The sequence below is a fragment of the Anser anser genome (genome assembly GCF_964211835.1).
Source record: "Anser anser genome assembly, chromosome: Z".
Lineage (NCBI taxonomy): Eukaryota > Metazoa > Chordata > Aves > Anseriformes > Anatidae > Anser > Anser anser.
Window position 1 is genome coordinate 76441518 of NC_139723.1, and position 27694 is coordinate 76469211.

A 27694-nucleotide genomic window follows, 5' to 3' on the forward strand; every position below is an offset into this window, starting at 1 on the left:
ATGGATCCTATCAATAAGGGGAAGACAGTAATGGGAAACATGTAGATGAAGAATCTTCTATCAACCTCAATTTGTGTTTCTTCCCTTTAAGCCACACTCACTTCTGCTTCTGTGGCCATGTAATGCTGAACTAATCAAAATAACTTTTAAAACATCTGTTTGGTTCAAGGCTACGATCAGATAAATTCGTTCCCTACAAATCAATCACAGCAAGCACTCAAAAAACAAACATCCTTCTTAAAAGATCCTACGCTAACCAAATTATGACCAGTGATGGGTGAACAGCCTTTTCCTATCCAGTCTACAGTGAAGGAACTGGATTATTGTCAGATCAAAAAATCTCCACTTTTCAAGCCCTTCAGTTTGGTATTTGAAAATGAGTTTCTATTTGCTACTTCCAAATGCAAAAGACACAGAATCACAGAATGGTATGGGTTGAAAGGGACCTTAGAGATCACCCAGTTCCAGCTCCCTGCCATGGGCAGGGACACCTCCCACCAGCCCAGGTTGCCCAAAGCCCCATCCAGCCTGGCCTTGAGCACTGCCAGGGATGGGGCATCTACAGCTTCTCTGCGCAGCCCATGCCAGTACCCCAACACCTCTGAGTAAAAAACAACTGTCCAAAAGTAAATCTTCTGTCCTTCTGAGCCTATCAAACCCCACCACCCACAAACACAGACCAAGTACAAGATGATTAAGTGTTCAAATTTCCAAATTACAACAGTTGCAAGAAACAAACAGCATTTTTCATAACAGCTTAAGAAAAAAGTAGTGCAGCTAAGTTTCTATTAAAAATAGCACTATGTCAACAGAAGTCTTCATTTATTTCCAGGTGTTCAAACTGTTATTACACATATGCCATTTAACTACTTTTTATTTGAACATTAAGAGAATTACAGTTGGAGGGCTCATATTTCCAGTGGCCTCTGTAGCAGATACCACCAGAACAAAACATTAAACATTCCACATGTTAACAATATGACATTTGAGTTACCAGAATTACAATTTTTTTTATTATTATTTTTTACTAACAGATCACATAAGAAATACGTAGCTGGGGCATTTCCTTTAACAGAAATATCAAACTCAGTACTGCATTTGTTTAATTTCAATATGAACGTCTCTACATAAGAGCAACATCATACATGACAGTTTGATTTAGCACACATGGTACTTTGGCAGCTCTAACTCTGATGTATGTTTCCTCCTATGCTCCATAGTAGGTATAAATTATAAAACATATTGCTAATATGCCCTGCATAAATATCAAGAACCAAATGCATCTTTCTTTTGCAACTTCAGTGGGAAAGCAAACAGCGTTTATTTTCATCTCATACTACAGTCTTTTTCATACATGCAGTTTTCTTCCATGGACACTTCTACATGTATCCTAACTACCATTTTTTCTGCAAGAAAATAATCTGTATTCAAAAAAAAGAATCTTCTTATCTCAAATGAGAAAAACTACAGCTATAGACAACACATGACAAATCACAACCATTAATTTCAAAATAACACTGAATGTGTCAAATTTATGTCAACTAACCATCAGTCAGCTGAGGTGCAAAGAACTCCCTCGCAATTTAGGTTCTATTTGGAGCTCATTTGTGAAACTGACTAGTTTATCTAGTTACCTTTTTTGTAGGACATGCAGATGTTAAGACCAGCGCAAGTAAAATATATTTCAATCAGTATTACAGGCAGGAATATATACCCATCAGATGGAAAACTATTTTCCAAACACACAAGCTAAGTAAAATCAAACGGCCCCAAATTTTACCAAGTAAAATGGGATAAACAGCTCCAGTACTTATCTCCACAAATTCAGTAAGGGGGTTATCTATAAGAAATAATAGCTCTTCATTAACAAATACTAATTTGAACATCTCTACCATCAGTTTCCACAATAGAACTAATCACTATAGTAAAACTTTTTCCACTTACCCTCCCAAAATGAATGAATTTAATTTTCCACCTTCCTGAACACAATTATATTGTACTCTGATATTACAACTGCCATCCAATGACCTACTACCACAGTAATCTAATTGAGGATAATGTTCCTACTATTATGATAATCATGCACTTACGCACTTTAAAGTAGCCACATGGAAGTTTTGAGGTAAACAGTTGAAATCTGGTTGCAGTCAGATTTAAAGGGAAAAAATGCAAAATACATGCTGCAAATAAAAAAAGACCTAGAAACTGTCAATAACGATCTAAAGCAATTTATTTGATTCACTGATCTACTAATATGAGAAATTTTAGCAAATATTTCATTTATACTGTTTGGTCCAAGTGTCCCTAAACACCACTCGAAGTTGTGCCCAAAAACATGTCTGCTACCACAACACATCTCTTCCTCTTCTATTCAACTTTCTCATAAATCTGAAACTCGCATTTCCTGAGCTACACAAAACCAGATCTTAACTTTGAACTATCTCAAGAATCCGTAAGTTAAAAAGGACATGGAAGTATCTAATACAATATTTAAGTTAAACAACATATACTTAATTTGATGAGGTCACCTTCCCTCACCCTTCATATATCATTTGTATTGAATTATAAACTCTGCAGCACAGGAACAGTCTGTGTATGGCACTTAGCAGAACAGGACTTCCAAGTATGTCTGCAATATAAGCAATTATATTAAGATATCCCACAATTAAACAGTAAATCCTGTTTATCTATACAAAATTTAAAAATATTTAAATTTACCATCAAATGGGAAAGTTACAGCTGAACCAATAAATTGTATTCACTACTTAGTACTACATAGCCTTGAAATGACAGTTTTCATGAAGTTGTTTCATCTTCTTCTTTCTATTAATTATGTCATAAAATGAACTCTTCTCTATTTCTGCTAATGTTAAGCTTCTTCACTGTAGTTATTATGTCAGCTAACTTTGAGCTTTAGCCATTTCTCTAGTGGAGTGCCCATTCGCTCTCTAAGTCCTACTTGAACATATTCACCCTTCTTCTTTCCATAGCCTCATGATGTCTACCAAGATGTCCCTTCAGCTGAGACATCCAGTCTAATAGAACATCCACTGGACAGAGGCTTCTCTCCTCAGAATGTACACTGGTAGACAAGCAAAGTTCATTACTTGTGGATCCACTAGGTACCAGTGCTCTGCTGTAAGCACGACATACTTTCTATACAAAAGAAGAACCAGTTGTGCACATGTAAGCCACGCAAGGCAAGCCAAATGGTTTGGTTAGACAGGGTGGTCAGGGCAAAAGCATGATAGCCTGATAGTCTGGCTGAAGCAATTTTAACCCTGTATGACTGTTTAACCTGTGTTACAGCTTATTTTAAGCACTATTGTTTAAACAGTGCTCTCAAACAAAAGCCCTACAGAAGCAGGTTAACTGCTATTTTCGATGGAATAACTATTCAGTATGTGTTCAATAATTAATTTAATGCAAAGATTGAAAAGTGTGCCTAAACAATAACAAAGTTTGGAGCTTTTAAACGCTACCTTACTCTGAGGTATATGTCTATTACTGTAAAAGTTTATGCATCACACTCTAGAAACTAGGGTCCATGAATAAAGGCTAATTGTATTTTCTAAGTCAAGCAAGCTATATAAAAATGGGAACAGACTGTGTGGGTGGTGTTCAAGTGTTACTGTTTAGCATAACACTCCATGCAAACAATGCAAAAAAGTCTATATACTCAGGACTGTTTACATCTGAATAAATAGGGAAAATTAGCAAATACAGTATTTAAAATTATCTACAAAAATGTGTTTTTACCAGGTATTCACTGTTTGTATCAAGTTTTAAAGCAGAAAGCTGAGGGCAATACCAAAGGGTATGAAACAAAAAAAATGTAAATGGAGACATTTTTAAAATCTCCTTAGAAAACAAACTGTTAACTAAACTGAAACAAAGCCTAAAGCCAATAGGTGGCCTTATCAACAAACGTCTTCAATCAAAAGGCCGTAACAACTATGCTTTACATATTACTTGATTTGTTTATTTTACACCATGATTTGAAAGCAACACATTTCTTTTTAGTAAAGTATACACAAATAGCCTCACTCAGAATACACTTTTAATGCACATAAAAAAAGTATTCATCTTACAAATTGTTTTGCAATCCAAATATACAATAGCTTCGAAAACAATATTTTAGAAAACAAAAGCCAATGTAAAAAGACCGCTTAAACCAACAAAAATGATAAAGATTTCTGTATGGCTGTCTTTACAGTTTTCTTACTGCATCATCAATATCAGAAATCTGTTCCTTCAGCTGGTTCCACTGTTCTGGATTTAAAGAAATACCTGAAATGTATTAAAAACAAATACTTAGTACAAAAAGAGAATTGTAATCAGGATCTTGCATACTTACAACCAAGATTGATTTCATACACACAGACTGTCACAACTATTAATGCTTGGGCTACATCATGTGTACTAACAAGTCTCAGCTGCATGGTTAAACTACTCACTTGGAACCCTTCAGTTTAGACCTTTAGCCCAGGTCTGGACAGGTTTACCTTACAAAGAAAATGGGTACAATACAACATTCATCCACAAGTGTTTTGTGAAACACAGTAAGGGAAAGAGAGCTCTCGCCCTCACAGGAGGCAGCACAAAATGAGGTGAGATGGGAAACCAAACCTGTTTCAGTTGGCTGCTAAAAGCCAAATACCTCTGTAGACTGAACTAAGTATTTTTGATGTACTATACATCTGTTTTTTCATTTTTTTTTTCCTCTCTTGTGAAGATAAAAATGGGGGGGCATGTCTTAAACCACTGTGAATAACATATGCTATAAGTAACATTTTAGAGATACTCTATTCTATTCCCTAGCACTCACAAACTAACACGGAAGGATGTTTTTTTTGTTATTGTTTTTAAACTTCTGTATCACTACAGATTCTTGTGACATTCAATCAATAATCGCTCAGTACCCCAGAAACCATCTCCTCAGTTCTGAATTTTCACTTCTTCAAGCTTCAGTCCAGGCACATTTCCTTTTACATGTTAGCCTCCTCCTTCTTCCACTACTAATCTTTATGCCAACTCTATGTAAGTACAGACTCACAAGCCTACCTCTCACTCTCTCCAGCCAGGCTCTTCTACTATTTACCCCCTTTCTCCCCCCTCAGAGATCAGGCTTCTTTCATTGCTTTCTCCCTGTAGGTGGAGCAGGACCTGAAAACAGGTGAAACTATGAATTCCATCTTTGGGACTCATTGCCTTTTCCCCCCCTTCTTCTACCACCAGTGTTTTACCAGAGTACTGTTATTTTAAGCAGCAAACACTCCACATTGTCACTTTTCTAGCCAGTTTTCCCACCAGTCTTTAGGTGGAAGATTTATTTTGAAAACAGTTATGCCAGGCATGCTGACCATTACTGGGGGATCAAATGTCATCGAGTTGCCCCTGAACAACATACTATATGAACTGTACACAGACATGAGTTTAGAGCTGCTATTTGAAATAATATGACAAAGCAACTCCTGTTGGAATTTTTTCTTCTTCTTTGTTATAAAATTACAATTGTTTATATTGTTTGCAGCATAGCTTTGTAAGCAGCTCGTAAATGCATCACTGGAACATTAAACACTCATGCTATCATATTATTAGCATTATCCTAATAAAATGCCGTCCTGTTTGCCTCAATGATAAACATTTCCATCTATATCATAGAGATAGATCATCACTTTGCCCACCAAGTCTCACTGTTGTTTCCCACTCAAGCTTTTGATTGATGTGCTTTTAATTTCCACCTCAAAATACACCAGTTTAGTCTTTAAACATCAAAGTTGTTTTTTTTGTTAGACAGCAGCAACACATCCAAAAATTAAATTTTCCTGTAAGGTGCCCATAATACTCTGCTCATACAAACCTACTGTCAGTGGCTATCTATGAGATGTTGAAAATTCTCCAGTTTTCCAAATATCTATTCACTGTGCTGCTCCTGGACACATCATAAAAATACAAATGCCTTTAATCTTCAGAACAGAATGTTTCACACTTACCTCTTTCCTTTGCATAATGTGAAAAATGAGTAAAGTAAGCTTTTCTAAACAACCAAATGACATTAAGGAAAGCAACTATCAACTCATCCTCATCTTGCAGGTAGCCCAAGTTCCAAAAACAGTTAAGTGAAAGGATGACATAAAAATTAGGTATGGGAGTAGCAATTAATGGTTTAAAGGCTTATGTTGTGTTGCAGATTAGACAGACACAAAGTACTAAAACTCAAGCACTTCAGGTATTTTCATCTCAACTAAAATATTTTTTTCCAAAAAATTAGTCATATGAAATATTTCTATTATTTTAATTTGAAATTTGATAAAAATGAAGAACACAATTGTTTTAAATAATTTAACATTGTATACCAACTAAACCCAAGCCTTTTCAGTCATATTAGAAATAAGAAAATCTGACTGTAACATAGGCGAGAAATTGAGTTAATTCAGTTAATCAACAGGGGAGAAAAAGCATGGTTAGACTTATAGCTCCCATAATAAATTTGCTTGTACCCGATGCCTTGTTTCCATTAATTACGCAGGATCCATTTAGAAAAACAGACTCAGGCCAACAAAACCGCTTCGCTTTTGTTTATAATGTACAGATAAAACTAATCATCTGTTAAAACAAAAATATTACTCTTACAATACCATGCAGTAACAAAGTATAAAAATCTGGTACACAAAGTTTTCCAATAAATTGCAGGCAATGTTTTGATACAAAATAAGATGAAGCAGAACAATACCTTTTCTGCCTGGCTTCATTTCACCTTCTTGATCCATCCAATATTCTCTAATATCAATTAAGACTTTCCCTTTAAAGTCACGAACACTGACATACCTCATTTTGCCAATCTGTCAAAACACATAGAAGGATCTTTTAGGTATTTTTCATATTACACCATTCACTTTTCCAAACAGTATTAGACTCGGACATGTGACATTACTCGCTGCAGCTTATTTTAGACACGAGAGAAACAACTAGATCAAGAGCTTAATCCAGAGTAGTCAGTAGGCTAATAGGTAATGACAATATAAATGGATGAAGGACTTAAACCAGTTGAGCATTCAATACTTTTTTTTCCAGAAGCGGCTCTCAGAATAGAAATACCTATATTCTTATCAAATTGAATTCTTACAAAAGCCACTAATTAACTTTTGTTTTTTATTACCTGTATTGTAACCACCTTTGTAAGCAGCAGTTCTACACAAAGAAAGAGGGAGCTCTATTACCAAATCTAAATTTGAGTACATTTCCTATCTACAAAAAAAAAAAAGCACTTAGATATTCACACAAGAAAAGCACAATTTCTAGAGTGGTCTTAGTGGTATTTGGTTGGTTTGTTTAAAACAAAGCAAATACAGATGGAAAATGAAAGGAAACGACCAAGTGGCTCCACACCTGTTTTCAAATCCTCTTGGTACTTCATTGGAACAGAGAGTAAAAATTTCTCTCTTGTAACCATATGTTCCAAAAAAAAACCAAAACTTTCGAAGTTTACCAGCGTGTACCATGGCATCAAATTGTCTTTGTTAAAAATGATGCTTTGGGAATTTCTGTACCACAACAACTTAACTGAATTTTGAGGCTTTTTTTTTTTTTGTGAGGGGGTTGAGAGCAGAAGGGGAAGCATAGCACACTGCACCACACTATACATTTAGCCTTATTAATTTTTTTCCCACATTTGATAACATATTTATTCACACCAATTCAATGTATGTGAATTTGAGAATCAGAAACTAGATAATAAAAATGAAGCAATTAATTTAAGAAATGCTTAGAGTTCTGTATGTACTTTCTGGATACAGTTTCTGAACAAAGAACACATCCTAAAGCAAACAATTTTAAAACAGAAAAAGTAAAACAGCTTTATTAAGAATATCAAATTTCCTTAATTGATGCACTGACATAATTTAACAGGGGATAAAACACATCTTACTAGCTTCAAGTCTGACCAGAAAACATGAACTCTTATATCAGTTAAAGTCATCCACAGATGTTTAAGTCTAAGCTGTTACTTCATAAAATGGATGTAAACAAGTGTGTTTTATGTTTGGTTAAAGACATTTTTCTTCTTATGCAGACCCTGTTGAATTATCTCCAAAATTAACTTTAAAACAATTGGAACATCTTTATATACCGTAAGCATGAAGCTTTTTTCTTACTTCAAAGTAGCCTTTAAAACGAACATGAGTTTACAGTTCATAATAGTATTTTGTGATTTATTAAATACTTCCACAGCACTACAAATACAACACAAAAATAAGCTATGATGTCAGAGCAGCTGAGCTCTTTCAGACTTAACTTGGTAACATGGCCGTATCTGTCAGCACTGCTGGCAAAGGATATCCTAAGTAGTCTGCATATACAACATTTCTTGGTTTTACACTATAACACTTCACCGACTTCAAGTGACTTAAGTCTCCTTCAAGTACTAGTACTCCAGAACATCTTTTTATCCCATGTCTATCAAAGACCACTAGTGCGTTGCCAAATAATTCCAGATTTGCTGTAAGAAATAAAATCTGATACAATACAGCAGATTAGAGATGCAAGTACAGTAAAAGGGTTGAGGATTTGAATATAAAGACTACATATCTTAATTCAACTACAGTAAGACATGGGTACAAGAATATAAAGCATGCATTATTTAGCCAGTAAATCAACCTTAACTGGAAACAGGTCCAAATGAAAGTGCTGAAAGGCTTCATGCCTCTGTCTACATTTCCTCTGAACGCTCACGTTAAATTCTGAACGTTTAGTTGAACTTTATGCAGAACAGTTGTCACTGCTAAAAGCTTTAATACTGGTTTCTAACATACAGTTCCAATTAGCAAAAAATGTTAACATCAACCAAAATCTAGATTTACCCAAGTAAACTGATTTTTCTTAAGGTCCTGATACCTGCAATTCTGGCACTGAGTCATTTCTAAGTAACTTTTTTTCACACAGCAGCTGATAGTACTAGAATAACTTCACTGGATATAACACTATAATCACTGTAGTGTTCCAAGGGTTGTATTGCTTTAAAGCAGGGCAGTTAATGCTGCTCAACCGTCATTCACAAGCTAATATGCTTTTTTATTAAATATCACAACTCTTTAGATACACTATTCTATTAAGTCAAAGTTACTATTTCCAGGTTTCCATTACTTAGAATAAAATGCACTGAAATGCTTAGGTTACTTTCAAAGACACTTATCTGACTTCCTGTATGAGTTTCACCAAGTATATTTATCTACATTTTCCCTCTAAATTGCCAGTTGCTTTTAAACTGCATACACACTGTGAAAGTAGAAATTGCCAAAAGTCAGCCTTCTATCTTAGCTGGTAACTATACGTATAGTGTTAGAAGAAGAACAGTAAAATAATATAAACCCCTAGAATGCAAGGTTCTGTAAACAGCTGAGCTCTGCAGGACAAATTGATTCATAACATTAATTCTTAAACTGAGGTGGTTACCAATGCAACACTATTCATTATTTCCATGATCAATCACCTCTAGAGAGCATCATAAGCTTATATATTTATCTTCAGGAACCTATAAGTAAAGACTTTACACCATGAAGCTGATGAACTTATTTCTCACAAGTCAAAAAGTAAATACAAATTAACTTTCTAAAAAGAATGTACGTGTGGGCAAAGTTCGCATAAACTGAAATAATAAATTGTGAAATACCTTGTGTAGCGTGGCTCCATTCTGGACTGTCATTAATACTGTATCCAGACAGCATTAACAAACCTTATCCAAATCAGGCATAGGTAGATGACAGGATTTTTCTACTAACCAAAGCACACGATGCAGAGCTTACATGGGCTTGAAGCCACAGATAGGAATCCACTGCACGAACACTGAACCGTTCAACATTAACATGAACAAAGCTTCTCCTTAAGACCTCTAGCAGTGTCACAAATTGCAACAAGATAAACTGCACTCCAATTGTGCCCAAACCCCTTTAACAAATTCCAAAGTACACTAGGCTACCTATAAAGCCTAAAAAGGCCAAGACATGTAAATAAGATACACTTGGTCTCATACTGAAATAATTCTCTACTACTTAGATTAATTCTACTCTTAATGAGTTTCAAGAATAGTTACACCAACATCTGCTTTAAAAGAAAACAAAGACCTAGACCTTGACAAAAATGCTGAATCTTCTGAATACAGCAGTCACAAAGGCCTCTACTTTAAGTGAAGCTGTATACTTCCAAAACACAGCCTGAGGCTTAGAACATTAAGTCACTAAGTTTCACACCATTTGCTGCCACTCCTACACACAATATGGACATTATAGAACTTCTGACTATCCTATGAATGCTTCACTGACCAATTTCTATCAATATCAGTTCAAGCCACATCTGTGCAAATTCACTCGCACATCAAAGATAATTTTACTGTCACAGGGAAACAGAAAGGAGGTTTGCAGTATTATTAATAGCCCCAGAACAAAAAAAAAAAGTACCTAAAAAAATTAAAATGCAACCAGAGCTTCTAGCATGCTATCATGGGTACAGGGGAGAGAGAGGAAGTAACCATTGACCAGCAATGCTATTTCTACACTGAAACAGTTGCACCTTAGTTAAGGCACATTAAGTTCATGTAGCATAAAAAAAACACAACGCTTCACATAACAGAATAAGAAATCTAAAAAATATTTGCTGTTGAGTAACTAAAAGGCAGGCAGAGACCAAAGGTTTAGGACACATTAATGGTCAAGTACAACCATTAACACGGTGTTGTCAATCGAAGCCCTCCCTCCAACTATACATGATAAACAATGTAAGGACCGATAACAGCAAGAGTAACTGCCCTGTATTACATAATCAGTCAGGCAGGTCTTATTTCTTGAAGAGATTTTTTTTTTGCCATATTCCTTTGCACACCTACAGCCCAAAGCCGCCATTTCTTTTGCCTTACCCAAGATTTGGATCATCTTATTATGCCCATGCCCTTTCACAAACTTAAGTTCTTAACGTACACTGATTCTTCAGTTTTTCCCTGCCCTTAACAAGCCACCTAATCACAGATATTAACTCTTGACCCACTCCCCTAAAACAGGCAATTCAAAGCTACATAAATTCTTGCACAGCTTGCATGTAAGAAACTAAGTTGTGTTTTTGCAGTAGAGAACTGATTTTCTGTATTCCAAGGTAGTTGTGTAGTCGTAGCAGGGAGAAATGTTAAGTAGGTAAGTGGATGGTAGAAGGCCTCACTGTTCCAAAATAAGGTGGAAGCTTGAGAAAAACAGTATGAGCAGTGTGAGAACAGTAAAACAAAGATTACAGGTTCTCAAACCATAAAAAAGGGGAAAAAGGGGGAAAAAAGGGAAAAGGAAAAAATTAAGAGTTGAAAAAAAGAAAAATTGTACATATATGGTATAGTGGAGCATCGAGTAACTTGTGAGCCTGTAGTACTCAGCCAATGAGGAAACAGGGGAGGTGATCAGGTGTTGGGTAACAGGGAATAAAAAGTTATGATTTGTTTACTAAAATGTGCTCCTAATTGACAGGGCACCTGCCATTGCAATCGCGAATAAAATAGCTTCACAGAAGATCCTGTCTGAATAAAATTATTTCAGATAATAAAATCCTGTCTGAATAAAATTATTTGAGATTGTATTGCAGTACACACTGCTACTGCTTCAGCTAACCCCAAGAACCATACACCTTGAGCTCATAAATGCATCTTGCTGAAAAGGAAAAGATTTACATTCAGATGATCTTACAGTCTTTTTGAATGTTCAGTAAGAAAAACCTGCATCACAAAATAAACAAGCAAAACCTATTCCAAGACACCGTCTTATAAGACAGGAGTCAAGATGCCACTGACCTAGTTAAATAGGAATGAAGAATCCATACTTTGTTTTCCAAAAACCTTTCTTTCAAGAGCCCTGGTTAAAAAACATTCCCACCCAGAGACTGTCCTGATTTAATATTTACAGTATATTCAAGATGAGTGCTGTATTTACAGACAAAATGATTATCTAGAAAGTTACCATGGACGAAGACCACGAGGGACTGTTAGATCAGTTGCCACAACTCAGATTCTTTTCCTCTACTGAAACCTGGAAATGCTTTTTGAGTACCTCATCTGTACCACAGCATCACAACTCCCTTTGACCAGGGCTTCAGGAAACTAGGCTCTACACTATCACAACATTTATACCACGCCAAAATTTATATTGAATATGATGTAACATGCTACTTTAACCAAGCTTTAAAAGAATCATCAATTTTACCTGAAACATATTCTCATCTCTGTTACTGCTTTGCTTAGAAGAAGCGGCACCTTTTGAACTCTCACCCGTCTTTTGTTTCTTTACAGGCTTTTCTGGAGCTGCTTGCTTTTTCCGCTTTGCCTTGGAGCAAGAATAAAATAGAAATGCATGAACCATGCCTTGCAACTGTTAGTTACAAAAAAAGCTTCCATTAGAGGCTACAAACTACTACTACACACTGTATCACCTTCCTTTTGTGATGGCAGGCCTCCAGTACTGTACAATTTACACTTGAATTTCAAAAAAAATCTCCCAATGAGTCTAATTCTGCTCCCAGTGAAGTTTACAATAATACTCTGTCTTTAAAGAGAGTTAGATCAAAATGCATTTCAAAAAGCCTACTCTTTTTTGCAGCAATATTATCAGTCCAATAGTTCTAATCAAAAAAATTAAGTCTGATGGAAGTTTCACATTCCTTTCTTCTGAAAAGAACAAAAAATGCAGGACAGCTACCAACTTCTAAAATAATGAAAAATTAAGACATTGAAAATGAAAAATTGAGATAATAAAGAAAGGATCTGGAAGTCACCTCTATCTGGGGAACATTTTTTTTCTTTATTATCAGGGTCCTATCTCTGTCTATAGCATGATAAATATATTTTTAAAACATTCATATGGTATTACCTGTAAATCAGATTACTTGCAGTTGCTACGAAGTTACTCTATCAATATTTATATGGTAAGCATACTCTCCCAGCCCACCTCCCTCCCACCAAGAAAACAGTGACACAGAGATACTAAAAGTTAGTTTCACCTGCTAGAACCATATTGTGGGTAACCTCTTTCAAAGAAAAATGGTTGCAACAAATATGGGAGGTTGTCAGAAAAAAAAAAAAAAACTTATACCCACTGAAGCAAACGGTTTGAGTACAACTTTTCAGGAATACATTTCCCTACCAAAAAGCCATCACCTGACCATTTTCTCTGATATTTTTATTTGACAGAATACCTACTTTGCCTATTGCAACTAAGTCACATTTGAACCAATTCAGTAAAGCAAACTATTTTTTTTCACATACAGCATTAAAAGACCTGATGCATCATTACCACCTAGTGTTTCTAAAAAAGGTAATTCACTGTTGTACTCAGTTTTTGTTCATAATGACTGGTACACCAACAAAAACTTACATATGAAATAAAAATAACTGGGAACATTTGATATATGCATTTAAAAGCAGTTAACATTTAAAAATTAATCAGCTCAAAGACACCCAGGTTGGCCCAGCTTTTAAGTAAGAAACTAGCAGAGAGTAATAGAAAATCTGAAACAGAAAAAGAACATGTAAACAAGATAAGCAAGTGGTAGGGGGATAACCAGGCAGGTGGAGGTTTTCACTTTGGACTTGCAAGGTATCCAGACACCAGAATGAAAGGGGGGGCGCCTCTCAAAAATAGTCCAAATTCTTGCCACAAGGGGCTGCTTATACCAAAATCTATCTCTTGCCACAAAACAAGAATTACAGAAAGCTTGTGTCTAGATACACCATATAGAAAATATGGTAAAAAACAAAATGCAACTTAAGAAAAAAGTTTACCGCAAGCCAAAAACCTCTCATCTACCCAGGCCCTAACCCTACTTTTTTTTTCCTCAAGTGTCTAACAAATCATATGGAATGACATGCACTTTGCCACGTAGAAGTTATTACAGTAGTAATAAACCGCATATAATTTTCACCTTTTTGTCAACTTCACTATCTGAATCACTGGCAGATGAGCTTGAAGACACAAGTTCCTTTGACTTAGGCATTCTACAAAGAAAAAGATAACATGAGAACACTGTACAATAAATACATCCCATTATATCTGGAAAGCAATCTTCAAACCTGTTTGTAAAGCCTCACCTCATTCAAAACCCTCCAAAATTTTCCTGCCTTTTCATATAAGCTTTAATAAACTGTTCATGCAATCTCAAACACCATTCCCTATTCCCTTTTTTGCTGCAACAGCCTTAAATGCAGCGTCTTAGTTTCCAAACTGTTTAGAAAGAGACATTTTTTTCAAAAATACTGCACACTGCTATCCTTAGCTTGAATTCTCAATGCTACATTCATAAACTATTAAGGCCAGAGCATTATCTATATTCTTATACAGGCATTTTGCCTAGTTGAATATGCCAGCAAGAGCTGTATAATCACCATACACTAAGATGAGCTTCCCCTCAGTAATAGGAAAGTCTGAAAAAACACCTTAGTTACAATGAACTACAGTACTGCAATTAATATTTCTACTGCAGCTTTAACACATCAGTCACTACGGTCTATTCATTTGCCAGACAAGCGGACATTCAACTTTCCTTGAATGCTTGCTGCCAGGTGTGTTTCTACATCTCTTTACTATGCAAACATGTGGTTAGATATAGCAGCTGAAGACCTTGCCTGCTACTAGAAACTCTTTGTGACAAATAAATAGTTTTTTCAGAATAAAAATAACCATCACAGAGAAACTGAATATAAAACTCAAACTATGGAAGTCTAAAAAAATTATTAGAGCAGCGGACCTCAGTAAAGGAAAAGAGGTGTTTTTAAACGAACTTGTGGTCAAATAAACCACGTACACAGGTAAAAATGGAGTCTGAATAATGCTAATGGCTCCATGCGGTTCTAAAGTGGGGCAAGTTCTGTCATAATAGCTTGGAGCACAATGATGGAAGCTGTAACACTGAAAATGAAATACCGTACGTGGGAGCTAACAAACCACGCTACAGGATGGAGGCAGAGAAGAGCTGGTATAGGACAAGGCAAAGCCAAGCACAGCAATGGCATGAAATCGAGGGGCCGAATGAGACTGATAATCCAGGGTCAGGGGCCACAGACCGAGGTTGCAATCCGCATTAAGATGCGAGAGCGACAATATGGAGGAAGGCTGGGGGTGGAAACTGGAGGAAAGAGGAATGGGGGGGATGGCGGTACCCCCTGGGGAGAGGCTGGCAGGCAGAGGGCGAGGCGACACCGCAGCAGTGAGGAGAACGAGGGCAGAATGAGACAGACCACGGGACGGCTAAGGGAAGGGAGAAGAGAAAGAGGAGCCGGGATGAGCTGGGAGCACCGGTAGGCGGATCCCAGCCGCCATTTTCCTCCCCACGTCTCTCCTTGCCCCCCGGAGGCAGGGGGCGAAGGCCCGAGGAGGGGGGAGGCGCGGGCAAGGCCAGCCCCGGCCCTGCGGGGGGCAGGGCGGTAGAAGGAGGCTGCGGCTCATCAGCGGCGAAAAACAGCAAAACCAGCCCAAAAAAAAAAAAAAAAAAAAACACAAAAAGAGTCGGGGGTCGTCCGCGGGCAGGCTGCGATCCCGGCGCAGGGGAGGGGGGGGGTAACGGAGCCGGGCGGTTCCTTGCCGCCATTTTCTCCCTGGCTCGCACCCTCGTTGCCCCCCCAACATGGCAGCTTCTCCTCAGCGCCGGCTCCTCCTCCCGCCCCCGGCCCACTCCCCGCCGGGGCATCCCTCCCGCGGGGCGCAGCGGGCACTCGAGGAAAGGAGGAGGAGGAGGAGGCGGCGGAGGGGGGGGAAGCGCCGCCACACGGCCGCCCCGAGCCGCCCGGGAGGCGCCGAGCCCCCGTCAGTGAGGCATCGGGGGGGGGAGGGTGCGGGGGGCGCACAAAATGGCGGCGGGGCGCCGGTGGGGGGGGAAACCCCAAGACTCACGTCCTGCTCCGCGCCGGGCTCCGCTGCACCGCTAGAGGAACGGAAGTGACGCACCGCGGGATCCCCGCCCTTGCCCTGCACCACGTGAAGGGGCGGGAGGGGGGAGGGGAGGGGGTGTTTAAAGGAGACGCGGCGCGTTGTTTCATCCCCTCCTCGGCGGGGGGGGGGGGGAAGATGGCGGCCGGCCGCTGAGGGGTTGGGGGGGCTTGCAAATGGCCGCTTGCGGAGGGCGTTCCTCGAGCTCGCTAAGGGGACGGGAGGAAACGCGGTGAAGGGGCGCCGCCGCGCCTGCTTTGCATGCCGAGACCGCAGCCTCGGCCGTCACCTGAGGCGCTGTCCAGGAAAGCGCCGCTTCCCCTTTTTTCCCCCCCTTCGTTTTCCTCCCTGCAGGTGTGTGGCGAGGGGGTTGAGCCTCCTTGCCCTCCTCTGGGCGCCACGCACGGGGCTTCCCTGCTGGGGCCGCAGGTTCTCGGTTTCCCTGGTAAAGACCCGCTTTTAGAAAGCTCCCCCTGTCTTGGGTTTTGGGGGACACGACATCACAAAGCAAGCCAACCAACCCCAAAAATCTGACCAAAAAGCCCTTGAAAATATAATTTGCTATCGTCTGTTGTGTATTCATGCCAAAGCATGCTGCATCTGAAGTGCCTTGTTGGTGCTCTCTTCTATGTCAGGACCTGAGAATGAGCAGTAGGCTTAATTCATTTAAACAAGTGTGCAAGCATGTGCTGGGATAAGCCAAAATGACGCCTCATTTTGGGGGCTGTGCCCTTTGCCCCCGTCTTTGTTGATGGAGAAGACTTCTTGCAGTGCAGCAGCCAGCCAGGTATGCAGTTGGAGCAGGAGTGGTTTCTCATGGCGTCTTTCTGTATTCACTTTGTTTCAGTTCAGGGCCTTCCTTTGCGGATAAACTTGAGAGCAACATGGGTTTGGGCAGCATCTGTGAACACTTCAAAACATTTTGAGAAACAAGATGAAAAAGCTGCATCTCATCGCTCTCTACAGCTACCTGGAAGGAGGTTGCGGTGAGGAGGGTGTTGGTCTCTTTTTCTCAGGTGACAAGCAGTAGGATGTAAGGAAATTGCCCAAGCTGTACCAGGGGAGTTTTAAATTCGATATCAGGAAAAAAAAATCTTCACGGAAAGGGTATTTTTACATTGGAACAGGCTGCCCAGGGAAGTGGTGGAGTCCCCATCCCTGAAGGTATTTAAGAGATGTGTCAATGTGACACTGAGAGACATGGTTGTGGTTTAGTGGTGGGCTTGTTAGTGTTAAGTGATGGTCGGAATTGATGATCTTGCAGGTCTCTTCCAACCTAAATGATTCTAGGATTCTATGATGAGATTTATTACCATTAAAATATTATTGCGATCAATGCAACTTCACACAAACTACCACAGCCTGTCATAGTTTGCTTATCCCTTTTAGCACCAGTCAGTCATGTAGTGCTGTAAGCATGGCAGGATGACAGTACTTCAGATACTCACTGTCAGTTTACTTTAGCCCCTTTATCATTGTTATTACCTCTCAATCTGTGCTTTTGCTACCATGACAATGTGAGTTTTTCCTAAAAAAAAAAAAAAAAAGTGTAACCAATCGGAAACAGGAAGTGTACTCTAATCCCAGCCCTAGCTTTCAGGTAAAGCTGTTATGGGTAAAGATGGCACAGGGTGCTATGTAATCTGCCCCTGCTGTTCCAAGAGCAGATGTCTCTTAATTAAATTCAAAAGTTTGGGGCTTTCTGGATTCCAAAGATCCCTGTTCATGAGACAGGGCCAGAAGGATAAATAAATTTCAAATGAGGATAATACCAAAAGTCACCAAATCCTAGACAGTGTTTCTGAAATACTTATATAAAGGGAGGTGGAGAGATGAGGTTTCTAGAAGGGATCCATTAGGTTTTCATAGTTTTCACTATGAAGTGAGGTAAATAATCTCTCAGTAGAGCCTTTTTGACTGTAGTAAGAGAAAAACAGGAAGTTAATACCAAAAATTAGAGGTGTGCTCTTTTAACTAATTCTTGGAAATTCCGTGTTTCATAATGTTGTTATATGTCTTGCAAAACAAATAGAAAAATACACAGTTCTTAACTACAAGCCTGACCTTTGGAAAATAAAATGATGTTTGTTTACCTAGAAGTAAAGCACAGTAAATGACGTGCATGTAAACATTAGTAATTATCACCACTGTGCAAATATCAAGGTTGTCAAGCCATTTATTCATGGAAGATGTAAAAACGATCTCTCAGTACTTAATGCTTAACAGCAAGAGTAAAGGCATTCCACACAAGATGGTCTCCATATAGAGAATATTAATGCCAAAAAAAATATTCTCAGATCATGACATAGCTATTGGTTTCAAGGCTTTTACTAACTTTCATATTATAATAGTAATGGCAATTCAGGTCTTTGTAATCCCTATCTGCTTTGCTTTCTTATAGGTCAACACCTGGTACACAAAGAATGCAAAGGTTTTAGAAGCATCACATTCAGATCAGCAATCCTTTATGCATTTTTAATCAAGTCCCTCAGCCTTGAAATAAATCAAAATGACTGGAAGAAAGAGATTTTTCTGCTGGATCTTAATGAGTTAACCTCTTCCACCTGCAACATTTCCTCCAAAGCAAGCACCAAGTTTATTTTTATAGCTGAATTCCCAAATAGCAGGTCAGTGAAGGGAAGGGAGTGTTTGCTGCATCTGAGGTTTTCATGTTACGTTCTTCTGTAATGATGGGTTTCTTTAAGAATTACTGTAGTAGTTAAGTTTAGTGGCTCTTTGAGCTTTTTGGTAAATTAACCTTACTGTATTTTATTCTATTTAAGAAGAAGAAAGAAGATACTAAGAAAAGATGCTGGCTTTTAAAAAGTGGAGAAAGAGTCTTAATCTTTGCAAGGTAAATTTGTTCTGTTACCTTCTGAGTGAGTCATCCATCCATCCAAGGAGTATAGTTCACCTTCTAAGCTCTTGAAATAGTTTTTTGTAATGTTTTTTTATAGTTTTTTGTAATGTTCTCACATCAGACACTTCCCTTCAGTAGCTGCCTTAAAAGGGCTTAAATTCTTCTAGTTACTGCCTGATTGCCTCACTTCATCTTACACATCTTCAGCTGAGAAAAGTGTTGAAGCATTAGCTTTTTCTTCAAAGAAGAATTATAGCATGGAACAGGAACGCTAAAAAATACAAGCTCATAGTTATGATCACGGAACAATTATTATCGACAATTGTTGACTCTGCTAGTTACAAATAGTAGAGTTGGTTTGAGATGCATTTTGGGGAAGACTGAATGAGAGACAGCTCTTAAAGTTTTAGTATTCAGTACTTAATAGTATAACAGGTGAGTGAAAAAAATTGGATGAGGAGTGGAAGGCTAGCTTCCATACAGACTTTTTTTTCTGTTAGCTTCAGGAAAGAAAAAGTGCATTGTTAGGCATTATTTTTGCTTGTATACTGTAACTGGTTCATTTCCCCCTCCCATGTCTGATGTGTAATTTCAGTTTGCATTAACACTTGCATAACTTTGCATTATGGTTGAATGTTGGGACTTTTTTTTCCCTGTTGCAAGTAGGTATTATAAACATTGATAACTTTCACATATGATATAATAAATATTTTTTATTTATTTTACTGACATATATGTTGGTCTCATCACTGTTCAACTTCTAAACCCTGCTATTAAAAGGTAACATTTTTTTACTTTAATCACTTAAAGTCTTGGTGAAAACATCAGGTTTTTGTCTTCTCTGCTTATAAAACATAATTTCACTTCAAAAGAATGTTGATAAGGTGATGAATGTCTTACCTCTGTATAGCTCTCTGAAATAATTTCCAGGTGAGAAGATAGTACTGGATTCCTTAAACTAATAGAAAAAGAATCCTCCTATTCAGGGCTTTTACAAAGAGAGCACTAAATGTTAAATTACGTATTCAGGAAATAAAAGTTGCAGTTTTTGTGAGTGTGTTCTGTACTTGCTGTTGAGTAAAGCTTTAATCTGCTGCTACATCTGCCCTGCCCTCTGGTGGTCAAACAAGCCAGCTGAGAGCCTAGTTTCTGAGTAAGCTCGACGGTTGCCTGTAAGAAATCTTACCTACATCTGCTATTAAAAAAAATAAAAAAGTACATGCTTGTTCAGTTTTAGTCCTTTATAGAGAAGATTCAGAAACTTAGAGTTTTTCTGTTTAAACTGCAGTCTCGGGGTCCTGTGGTAGTGGCAGGGGTGTGCATATTAAAGTAGGGCTGATGCCACTGCATGTTAAATTGTGGACTTTCTTCTTGCTGTATTTTGGTGATCTCCTTTCATATACATGAAATGAAGGTCAAAGATTTGTTTTTCTTAATGCTTGCTTGCCATTTTTGTCTATGATATTTTTAGATGCACTGAGCTTTGGACAAATAGAGTAGCTGTGCTATTTAATCCCAGTTTGAAGTTTTGTGTTCCATTGTATGTTTTCATTCTGGAAATTCTTGGCTGTTGTTCCGTAACTTTAGTAGGAACGTAGATGGAGAATTTTTTTTTCCTATTTGGAAAAAAAATCTTTTGAATGTTTCACTAAAGCTTTTCTGCCTTTCTCCCTCTGCCTCGTGATTTGCAGTTTATCACTCCATTTATTTTTCCTTCCAGTCAAGGATATAGAAATAGGTAAAGTTCAAAATGCCCTAAAGGATCTAATTAAATTTATTACTGCTTCATTTTGCAGTAAATCTGATATATATAAAACAAGATCACATCTCTGTATGATAAACCATTGAGGTTTTTTTAAGTATAGACTATGAATCTGATCCTGTGAGCTAGCAGTAACATAAATAGATGTTATGTAATGGTTTACAAAGTCATCAAGAAGCATGAGGTTCTTATTAGGGAACTGCTCAGAGAAAGATTTCTACCACTCTTTTTTTTTTTTTCCAAGAATATGACAAATCTTGAACTTTTTTCTGTCATGCTTAATAAGTGTGGCTTCTCATCACGTTATATTATAATCTTTTTCAAGTGATATATGCACTAAAGATTCAATGTACAAAATTTAACTGGAAAAGTAATCTGAAACTTCTGCTGAAATTGCAGCTGAATTGAGCTGCCAAACAGGAGCTTATGCACAAACATATGCAGTGCTGAAATCACAAGATATAGGATGGAATATTTAGATTAGACTCCTAGAAATTACTTGGATAAATGAAACTGTGAAACCTAAGATGGAAATCTATTATGAATAAAAAAGCTTTATTTTGCTTCAGCTTTTGAAACCAAAGGTTTAACAGGGAGAAGATAGTCCACATTCATCAGTCCAGAAGAAATAAGCAATTGGAAGCCTGACTATTTGCAAAATATAACTTTATTGGTACAGTTTTAAAAGGTGTGTGAATGTCTATGTGTGTATATAGATGCATATATTTTTAATGAAATGTGTATTGTATACTTTTTCAGTACATTGAGAGGTTTTAACTGAAAAAACTTGAAAGGCGGTGGAACAAAGAAAACTTTGATTTCCTTTTTGTTGAAGTGCCATGATCCCATGGTCCAATTATGAACAGTATTTACTAAAACAAGGAGAGGAGAGTATGGCTATCTCATGCATCCTGAGTCCATTGAGGATATAGTGACAGAGGTCATGTCCTGTAAGTTCTTCTATGAAGGATTTGTATAGAGCCTTCTCCTGAAGTACTCTGTTATTTAGTTGCAGGATTAGGGCTTTTGTTTTTCTAAGCAATAGCAATAAAGTATCTTTACCCAATATCTGCTTTCTTCACAAAACAGCCCTTTTACTAAAAGTGCACAACAGAGGTTGGAGATTTATTCCTTTTCCCATGCAGGTTCATTTTCCTATTGTGCTTGATTAGGATAAGAAAGTACAAGAGGTACAGTGCTATTTCGTTCCTATGTGAAGCTAATAATAATGACCAATGAATTATGTTCAGTGAATTGGCAAGAATGCTTGGCATCTTAAATACCTGTGCGTCATACGTAGCTGTGATAATGCAACCTTCAGATGAGAATTTACTTTTCTCATTTGTTTTATGAACATAAATACCTATGTTAAATTCTTAGAAACTAAGAAAACTGTTTATAGTTTGAGGGAAGAGAAACCTGTCATTTTGTGAGAACAATAGGAGATGCCAAATAGGAATGTTTTGAATAGGTAGAGCTTGTGGAAAATGAATACCTCTGAAGTGACCAGTTCTGAATTAATCCAGAAGTGCTGTTTTATGAGCCTTGGTTAGTTTATGAAAACTGCACGTCACAGTGCAAAGCACACAAATGAGATGAAAGTATTTAAGGCTTCAAGTTTTGCTGTATTCAGAGTTTTGAGAAGCAGCCAATGCTTGGAGGGAAGGATTACCTAAAGGTGAAATGGTCACCAGGAGGAACAGAACTGCACAGGTACAGGTTCAGTCACCCAGAGGTTACTGTGTGGCCTGCAGTATGCTGCCCAACAGTTTCTAGGAGCAATCTGACGGACTGTTGCTGTGTGGAAACGTCAGATAAATGTGTTGTGTGTGCGCAAGGCTTTACCTTCTGTGCACAATAAGCATGGGGAACTATGGGAATTTGTGGACAGGCTGTGGCATGGTGGGGACAGGTCAGACTAGGTGTGCACGTGGCTTCAGTTGGTGACAGCTATGCTGCTTTTCACGTGTGTGGTTGTGGTTGGCGCACCACGGGTCTGGGTGAATCTGAAGCTTGGTCATCACACGTGGAGCCAAGCCGTAGGTTTTGTGGTCAGTTCTGCACGCATACACCAGCCATTTGTGCTGCCTTCTGGCTGCGTGGCCTTGTGAGCATGGGGTAGCTGGGTGCTTGGTGTGTGTGTCAGGGTTGGAGTGGGAAGGTGCTGGGGTGGGACAGCTGCTGGCATCGACACCTCTGGTATGTGTGTGGGGACAGGTACAGCACGGGTGGTGGGCACCCCTTGGGTTACTGGCTGCTGTGCGTGCCGCCTGCGTAGGCAGGAATGGGAAATCGGCCCTATACTTTGCCATATAAGCTCACGGGTGCGCCCGTGGTGCGGTTATGGGCACAAAACACAGAGTAATGGAGGGAGTAAGGAAGTACGTGCACTGCTCCCTCATGCCTGGGCCTCACACAGGAGGACTACAGCTCCCAGGAGCCTTTGCACATCCCGCGCATGCGCACCCTCCGGGGCCCGCTCTCCGAGCTGAGGCGTCGCCTTCCTCTCCCGGCGGCGCCAAGCGCGCGCGCGTCTCCGCGGGGCGGACTACAACTCCCAGCGTCCCCCCTTGCACATCTCGCGCGTGCGCACGGCGCCGGCCTGGCCGCACTCCGCCGTTGTCGCCGTAGGTGGGTGGGTGGGGGGCAGGGAGCGAGCGCGGCGGCGAGGAGGAGGAGGAGGAGGAGGAGGAGGAGGGAGGGGGGGGGTGAGAGTTGAGAGTTCAGACGCCGCTGCCGCCGCCAGCTCGGACTCATGATTCCCATATGCCCGGTAGTTTCGTTCACCTATGGTAAGTAACGGCGCTCGGGGGGGGGGGGGCGGGGGGAGGGCGGCTGTGAGGGGAGCGGGGGAGGGGAAGGGATGCGGGGGGTGGGGGGGTCCTGAGGTGCCTCGCCTAACCAGGCTCGTTCTGTCCCCTGTCCGTCTGTCCCCTGTCCCCTTCTCCCCCTCACCCCCTCCTCCTCCGCCTCCACCCCCCCCACCTCCCCCCCTCCTCCTGTCATGGCCCCGACCGCCGCCTCCTGTCGGTTACCGCCGCCGCCGCAGTGCCCAGCCGGCTGGGAGAAGATGCCAAAATGGCCACCGGCAACTACTTTGGATTCACCCATAGCGGGGCTGCTGCTCAGTACAGGTAACCGCCGCCGCTCTTCACTCTTTTCTCCGCCCCGCCCTCCCTCCCCTCCGGCCGGGCCGGCAGCCCCCTTCTCCCCTTCTCCGTCCCTGACGGGGCTCTCCCCGCCCCCCCCCCCCCGGGGGGGAGCCTGGGGCTCGCTGCCCCCCTTCTGGGGGCTTCATCTGTACCCTGTCCCCCCCGGGTGGTGGTGCCAGGGACCCTTTTGCTCGCATTGCCCCGCCCGAGGGTGTGTTTGCTTATCCTGCTGCCACCCGTGTCCCCCGTGGTGTGAGGGTGGGGAGGTGGAGCTGGGCACCACGGAGGGAGGAGGAGAATCAGCGGCAGCATCAGGTCCCGAGGCCCTTACATTAAAATGGCCACTTAGAGTCAACAACACCACCGAGTTACAGTCTGCCGCCCCCGGGCCCTTCTCCTCCTTCAGCTCCAGTGAGGACAGGGCTTGCTCCCCGTGTCTTTGCCCCCACCTCTGTCAGCGTGGGAGGACAGAATCCTTTAAAATTACACCACCCCAAACGATGGGAGACTGGACGGATAGGGCAAGAGCTGAAGCTCCGGAAAATACAGGGGATTGTCTCGTTCCGCTGAAGCACTGTTGTAATTAATGCTTGCCTGAGAAAATAGGGAATGTATTTCCAGGGCCAAGCAAGCACCTTTTAAAAAGATTTCCTTACTTGGTTATCTGGGACCAGGGGAAAGTCTTAAAGTGGAGCTCAGGGACCTGAAACTGTACCTCTTTTATGTAATATATGACGTACTCCCTTAAATCTTGGTATCTTTGTGCATCAAAGACTGTGTATCGGAGTTGGAAAAAAAAGCAATAATTGGTAGCGTCTATTGTCTCTTTCTGAAATGAATGCTCTTAATTTGGCAACAAAAGAAAGACAATTACATAACCAGAAACATCTTTACATTTTTGATTTATATTGGAGTAGTACCTTGAAGCTAACATTTGAATCCCTATTATTTGTTTTATACATCTCTAATAAAGATCTCCCTAAACACCTAAGTCTTGACTAATGGGAAAAACATAATAAAGCAAATATATCAGAGGTTGTTAAGAAACAAATACAAATGTTAACAAGCTAATGTAACTACTGTTAAAAAGCTAATGTTAACTACTGTTAACAAGCTAATCAAACTTGCATACCTGCGTAGTTTCAGGAGAGTACAGTATTATGGAGGTCTTGCAATGATGCTCAAGTCGGTGCATCTATTCTTTCCTGGAAATAGACATAAAATACGTTTGTTTTCATTTACGTTCAACGTTGAATATTTAAAGGAAGGGATTAAATTTAGCACATCTACTAGTTCTTTTAAGATGAGGTGCTCACAGCGTGTTTATGTGTTACTTGACAGTTATAGTGAAATTTGAAACTGGGTTCTCATGGGTTGTAGAACAGTTTTTAAATAGCATAGTGGATTTTCTTTTATTTCTTTTGAGAAATGATCTTTAGGTGAATAATAAACTATGAGGTCCATATGACTGCAGTTATGGAGATGAATTTTTAAAATTATTTTTCCGTTTGTTGTGAAGCTGAAGAGGTAGGTATATGGACTTAAAAACCTGAACAACTCAGTTGAACTTTCCTTTTGCATTGCAATATTAAAGTGTATAATTGGAATAAAGTTCAAGTTCAAAACTGTTCTCATAGTTAATCATAAATGTGTTCTTGAGAAAATGGAAAAACTGATCAAAAGAAGGTTTTTCCCCTTTCCTACCACAAGTATATCAGTAAGACTTTGTGTCCTATAAATGGCTTGAATGTGTATTGTGTTTGAAAGTGATGAGACACAGCAACCTGTATTAAAGCACCCTTTTCATAACAGAGAAATTTAATACTTTGATCAAAAACCACAGAAATCACTTGAAGCGGCTGAAAGGGGGTCTTACATTCATAAAGCAGATTTGACAGGTCCTCAGTGGCTTATTTACTGAGTGCTACAAAATGTATATTCTGGTATGTTTTAGAAAGAGATAGAGGCCATCAGGGAAAGATAATTGAAGATGTAGTATTGCAAAACACTCTTTAAGCTTGTTACCAGTATTCAAAGTATCACAATACATAAAAATAATAAAATTTCTGCCTCATCAGAAACCAGGATTGTAGAGAATACGAATGAATGTTTATCTGCTAGCTAACACACAGGTGGGCCTCATAAATCTACAGAAGACTTTTTTCTGGCCACAAAACTACTCTGTGGATTTCAAAAAGTTGATCAAAATAACAGGTTGTTTTAGGAGGGAAAATTAGACACTTGCAACTGCAGACTTTTTTTTTCTTTTTTTTTTTTTTCTTTTTTGATATAGGCCAGTTACAAGTTTTACTGCTCTGGGTTTTATAGAAAGTAACAGAAATGTTCATAATAAACATGATTAGTCACATTTTTGGTTTCTGTCTTGACAAAATGGCTGTCAAAAATTCTGATGCATTGGGAGAACTTCGGGATACAATTTTAAAAGGAGTATCAGTGCTTCTTTATGATGATTTATAGAATCTTGTTGATTTCAGCACTTCAGCTAAGTGCAAAAAAGTCTTTGCAGTTCTTTGTAGAATATAAGCCTTTCTTGGAATATCTCAAAGTGCAAAACTGTTAAATCTTCAGTTGAAAACATGCAGACGGAAAAAAAGAACTTTGCATTAGAAAGTAGAGGGTCTAAGTAGTTTCTGAGGTACAATTTCAAAGGAGAAAATCTGACATGCTAATTAAGTGGTATTTGAAAGGTGTTTGCAGCAGAGGTTTTCCATACTTAATTGTAGGCTCATAGACAACTAGTATGAAGCTTTCTGGAATTCTATTTTCGCAAAATGATAAGTCTGATTTGCATTAATGGTAGTGAAGACACGATGTATTAAAAGCATTGGGCTCAAGGAAAGGGCTTCTTAAAATCAAGAAATGAGAAGATGATGAAGCTATTACTGACATCGAAATCACTGTGTCTTCCTGTGATTCTGGGTTGTTTGTGGTCATGGTGGATCATTTAAATATTGTCTCATCCTTCGTGTGCCGAGTGAATGATCGGTAGCTGCTCCTGTGTTAGATCTTGGGTTTGGAAGATTCATGAGCAGAGTGTTCAGGAGTTGATAACATGTTTACTGTTGTGACATGTAAGCAGTATAGCGAATTGACTAGATAAGAAAGGGAATAGATGTCTTTTTTATTTGTTCATAAATAATAGTTTTCAAAAAGTACATCTGAAATCTTACCTCATCTCATACTTAATCCAAGGCAGCAAAAGGCCTAAGTGCCCTTTAAACCTGTAAATAATGGATTGGAAGCATTCTTGTTCCTTTCAATGTTGTTACTACATAAAACTTCCTGCTGCCCGCTTCATTTAGAATTCTTCTGTGAACTGCACAGTAATAATATGACTTAATGAGAGAAGAATCAGATTATGCAAATACCCATACAGGAAATTTCTCTGAATATTGGAATAGCTTTACAATTTGTACTTTATACTGATGGTGGTATTAGGACCTAAAGTTATAAATCTGTGTGCGGTGCAAAACTCATCTGTTACTTATTTCAGTAACTGTCCTAATCTATTTAGGAGTCTGAAATAAATGCGTAATTTGGTGATACCAATACTCTTCTCTTATGTGTGCGTGCACGTTGTAGCTCACATGAACCACTGTGTGTCTCCGGTTTGAATCGAAGAGCTTAATATTGGCTTGTCTTTCACATCCAAAAAAAAATAGCATTCTTGTTTTGATGCTGCAGAGTCATTGTTACGCTTTTATTTTAAAGTTGGCTGATTGAAATGTGGGGATGCTGATAGAGAGATGAGAGCATTGAGAAAAGTTTGGGTAGAGAAGTGAGCTTTTCTTTGCTTGCAAATGTAATGGTCTCATTTAATCAACCTCGTGTTAAAATTTTGGTTTCAAGAAGATAGAGTAACTCTTTGGATTTCATCTTAGTGATGTTCTTACCAAGGTTCTGCTGTAATGAGACAGGTCATAAATGGCAAATCCTTGGGTAGTTAGGAGTGATT

At 39.4% G+C, this 27694-nt stretch overlaps 2 protein-coding genes and 1 long non-coding RNA gene across 8 annotated transcripts in view; 2 read left to right on the forward strand and 1 right to left on the reverse strand.

The window, feature by feature from the left end:
- Positions 1-3960: 3960 nt before the first annotated feature.
- SUB1 (SUB1 regulator of transcription) lies at positions 3961-15995 on the reverse strand. 2 transcript variants are annotated; one of them, XR_014576535.1, is made up of 6 exons: positions 15909-15995; positions 13945-14017; positions 12231-12350; positions 6737-6845; positions 5065-5166; positions 3961-4290 (listed from the first exon to the last, which is right to left on the reverse strand). XR_014576535.1 is itself a non-coding variant. In XM_083816720.1 (5 exons), exons 2-5 carry the CDS (start codon positions 14014-14016, stop codon positions 4211-4213), a joined length of 381 nt encoding a protein of 126 aa, XP_083672846.1. In that variant the 5' UTR covers position 14017; positions 15909-15994; the 3' UTR covers positions 3961-4210. The 2 variants fall into 2 exon arrangements, 1 of the variants encoding a protein (XP_083672846.1); XM_083816720.1 differs by lacking the exon at positions 5065-5166 and having other exon boundaries at positions 15909-15994.
- A 97-nt stretch (positions 15996-16092) lies between these two features.
- LOC310889356 lies at positions 16093-23186 on the forward strand. Of its 3 annotated transcripts, none has more exons than XR_014576537.1 (4): positions 16093-16389; positions 16792-16930; positions 18346-18571; positions 18728-23186. It is a non-coding gene; the product is annotated as an uncharacterized lncRNA (long non-coding RNA). The 3 variants fall into 3 exon arrangements; XR_014576538.1 differs by having other exon boundaries at positions 16093-16298; XR_014576536.1 differs by having other exon boundaries at positions 16093-16930.
- A 17-nt stretch (positions 23187-23203) lies between these two features.
- The window catches only part of ZFR (zinc finger RNA binding protein), a 43810-nt gene continuing 39319 nt past the window's right edge, over positions 23204-27694 (forward strand). For all 3 annotated transcript variants that reach the window (XR_014576534.1, XM_083816716.1, XM_083816717.1), the window contains exons 1-2: positions 23204-23358; positions 23616-23700. Coding sequence is in view for 2 of the 3 variants with exons in the window: in XM_083816716.1 (XP_083672842.1) it covers positions 23322-23358; positions 23616-23700 (122 nt within the window). In the remaining variant the exon portion in view is untranslated. The remainder of the gene's footprint in view (positions 23359-23615; positions 23701-27694) is intronic.

What these genes read in the sequence shown, in the direction of transcription:
- SUB1 (XM_083816720.1), bottom strand. Translation starts at nt 14,016, where the DNA reads ATGCCTAAGTCAAAGGAACTTGTGTCTTCAAGCTCATCTGCCAGTGAT. An exon ending in ATAGTGAAGTTGACAAAAAG is followed by an intron (nt 12,351 to 13,944) that starts GTGAAAATTATA and finishes TCTTGCTCCAAG; the next exon opens with GCAAAGCGGAAAAAGCAAGC. An exon ending in AATGAAGCCAGGCAGAAAAG is followed by an intron (nt 4,291 to 6,736) that starts GTATTGTTCTGC and finishes AATACATTTCAG; the next exon opens with GTATTTCTTTAAATCCAGAA.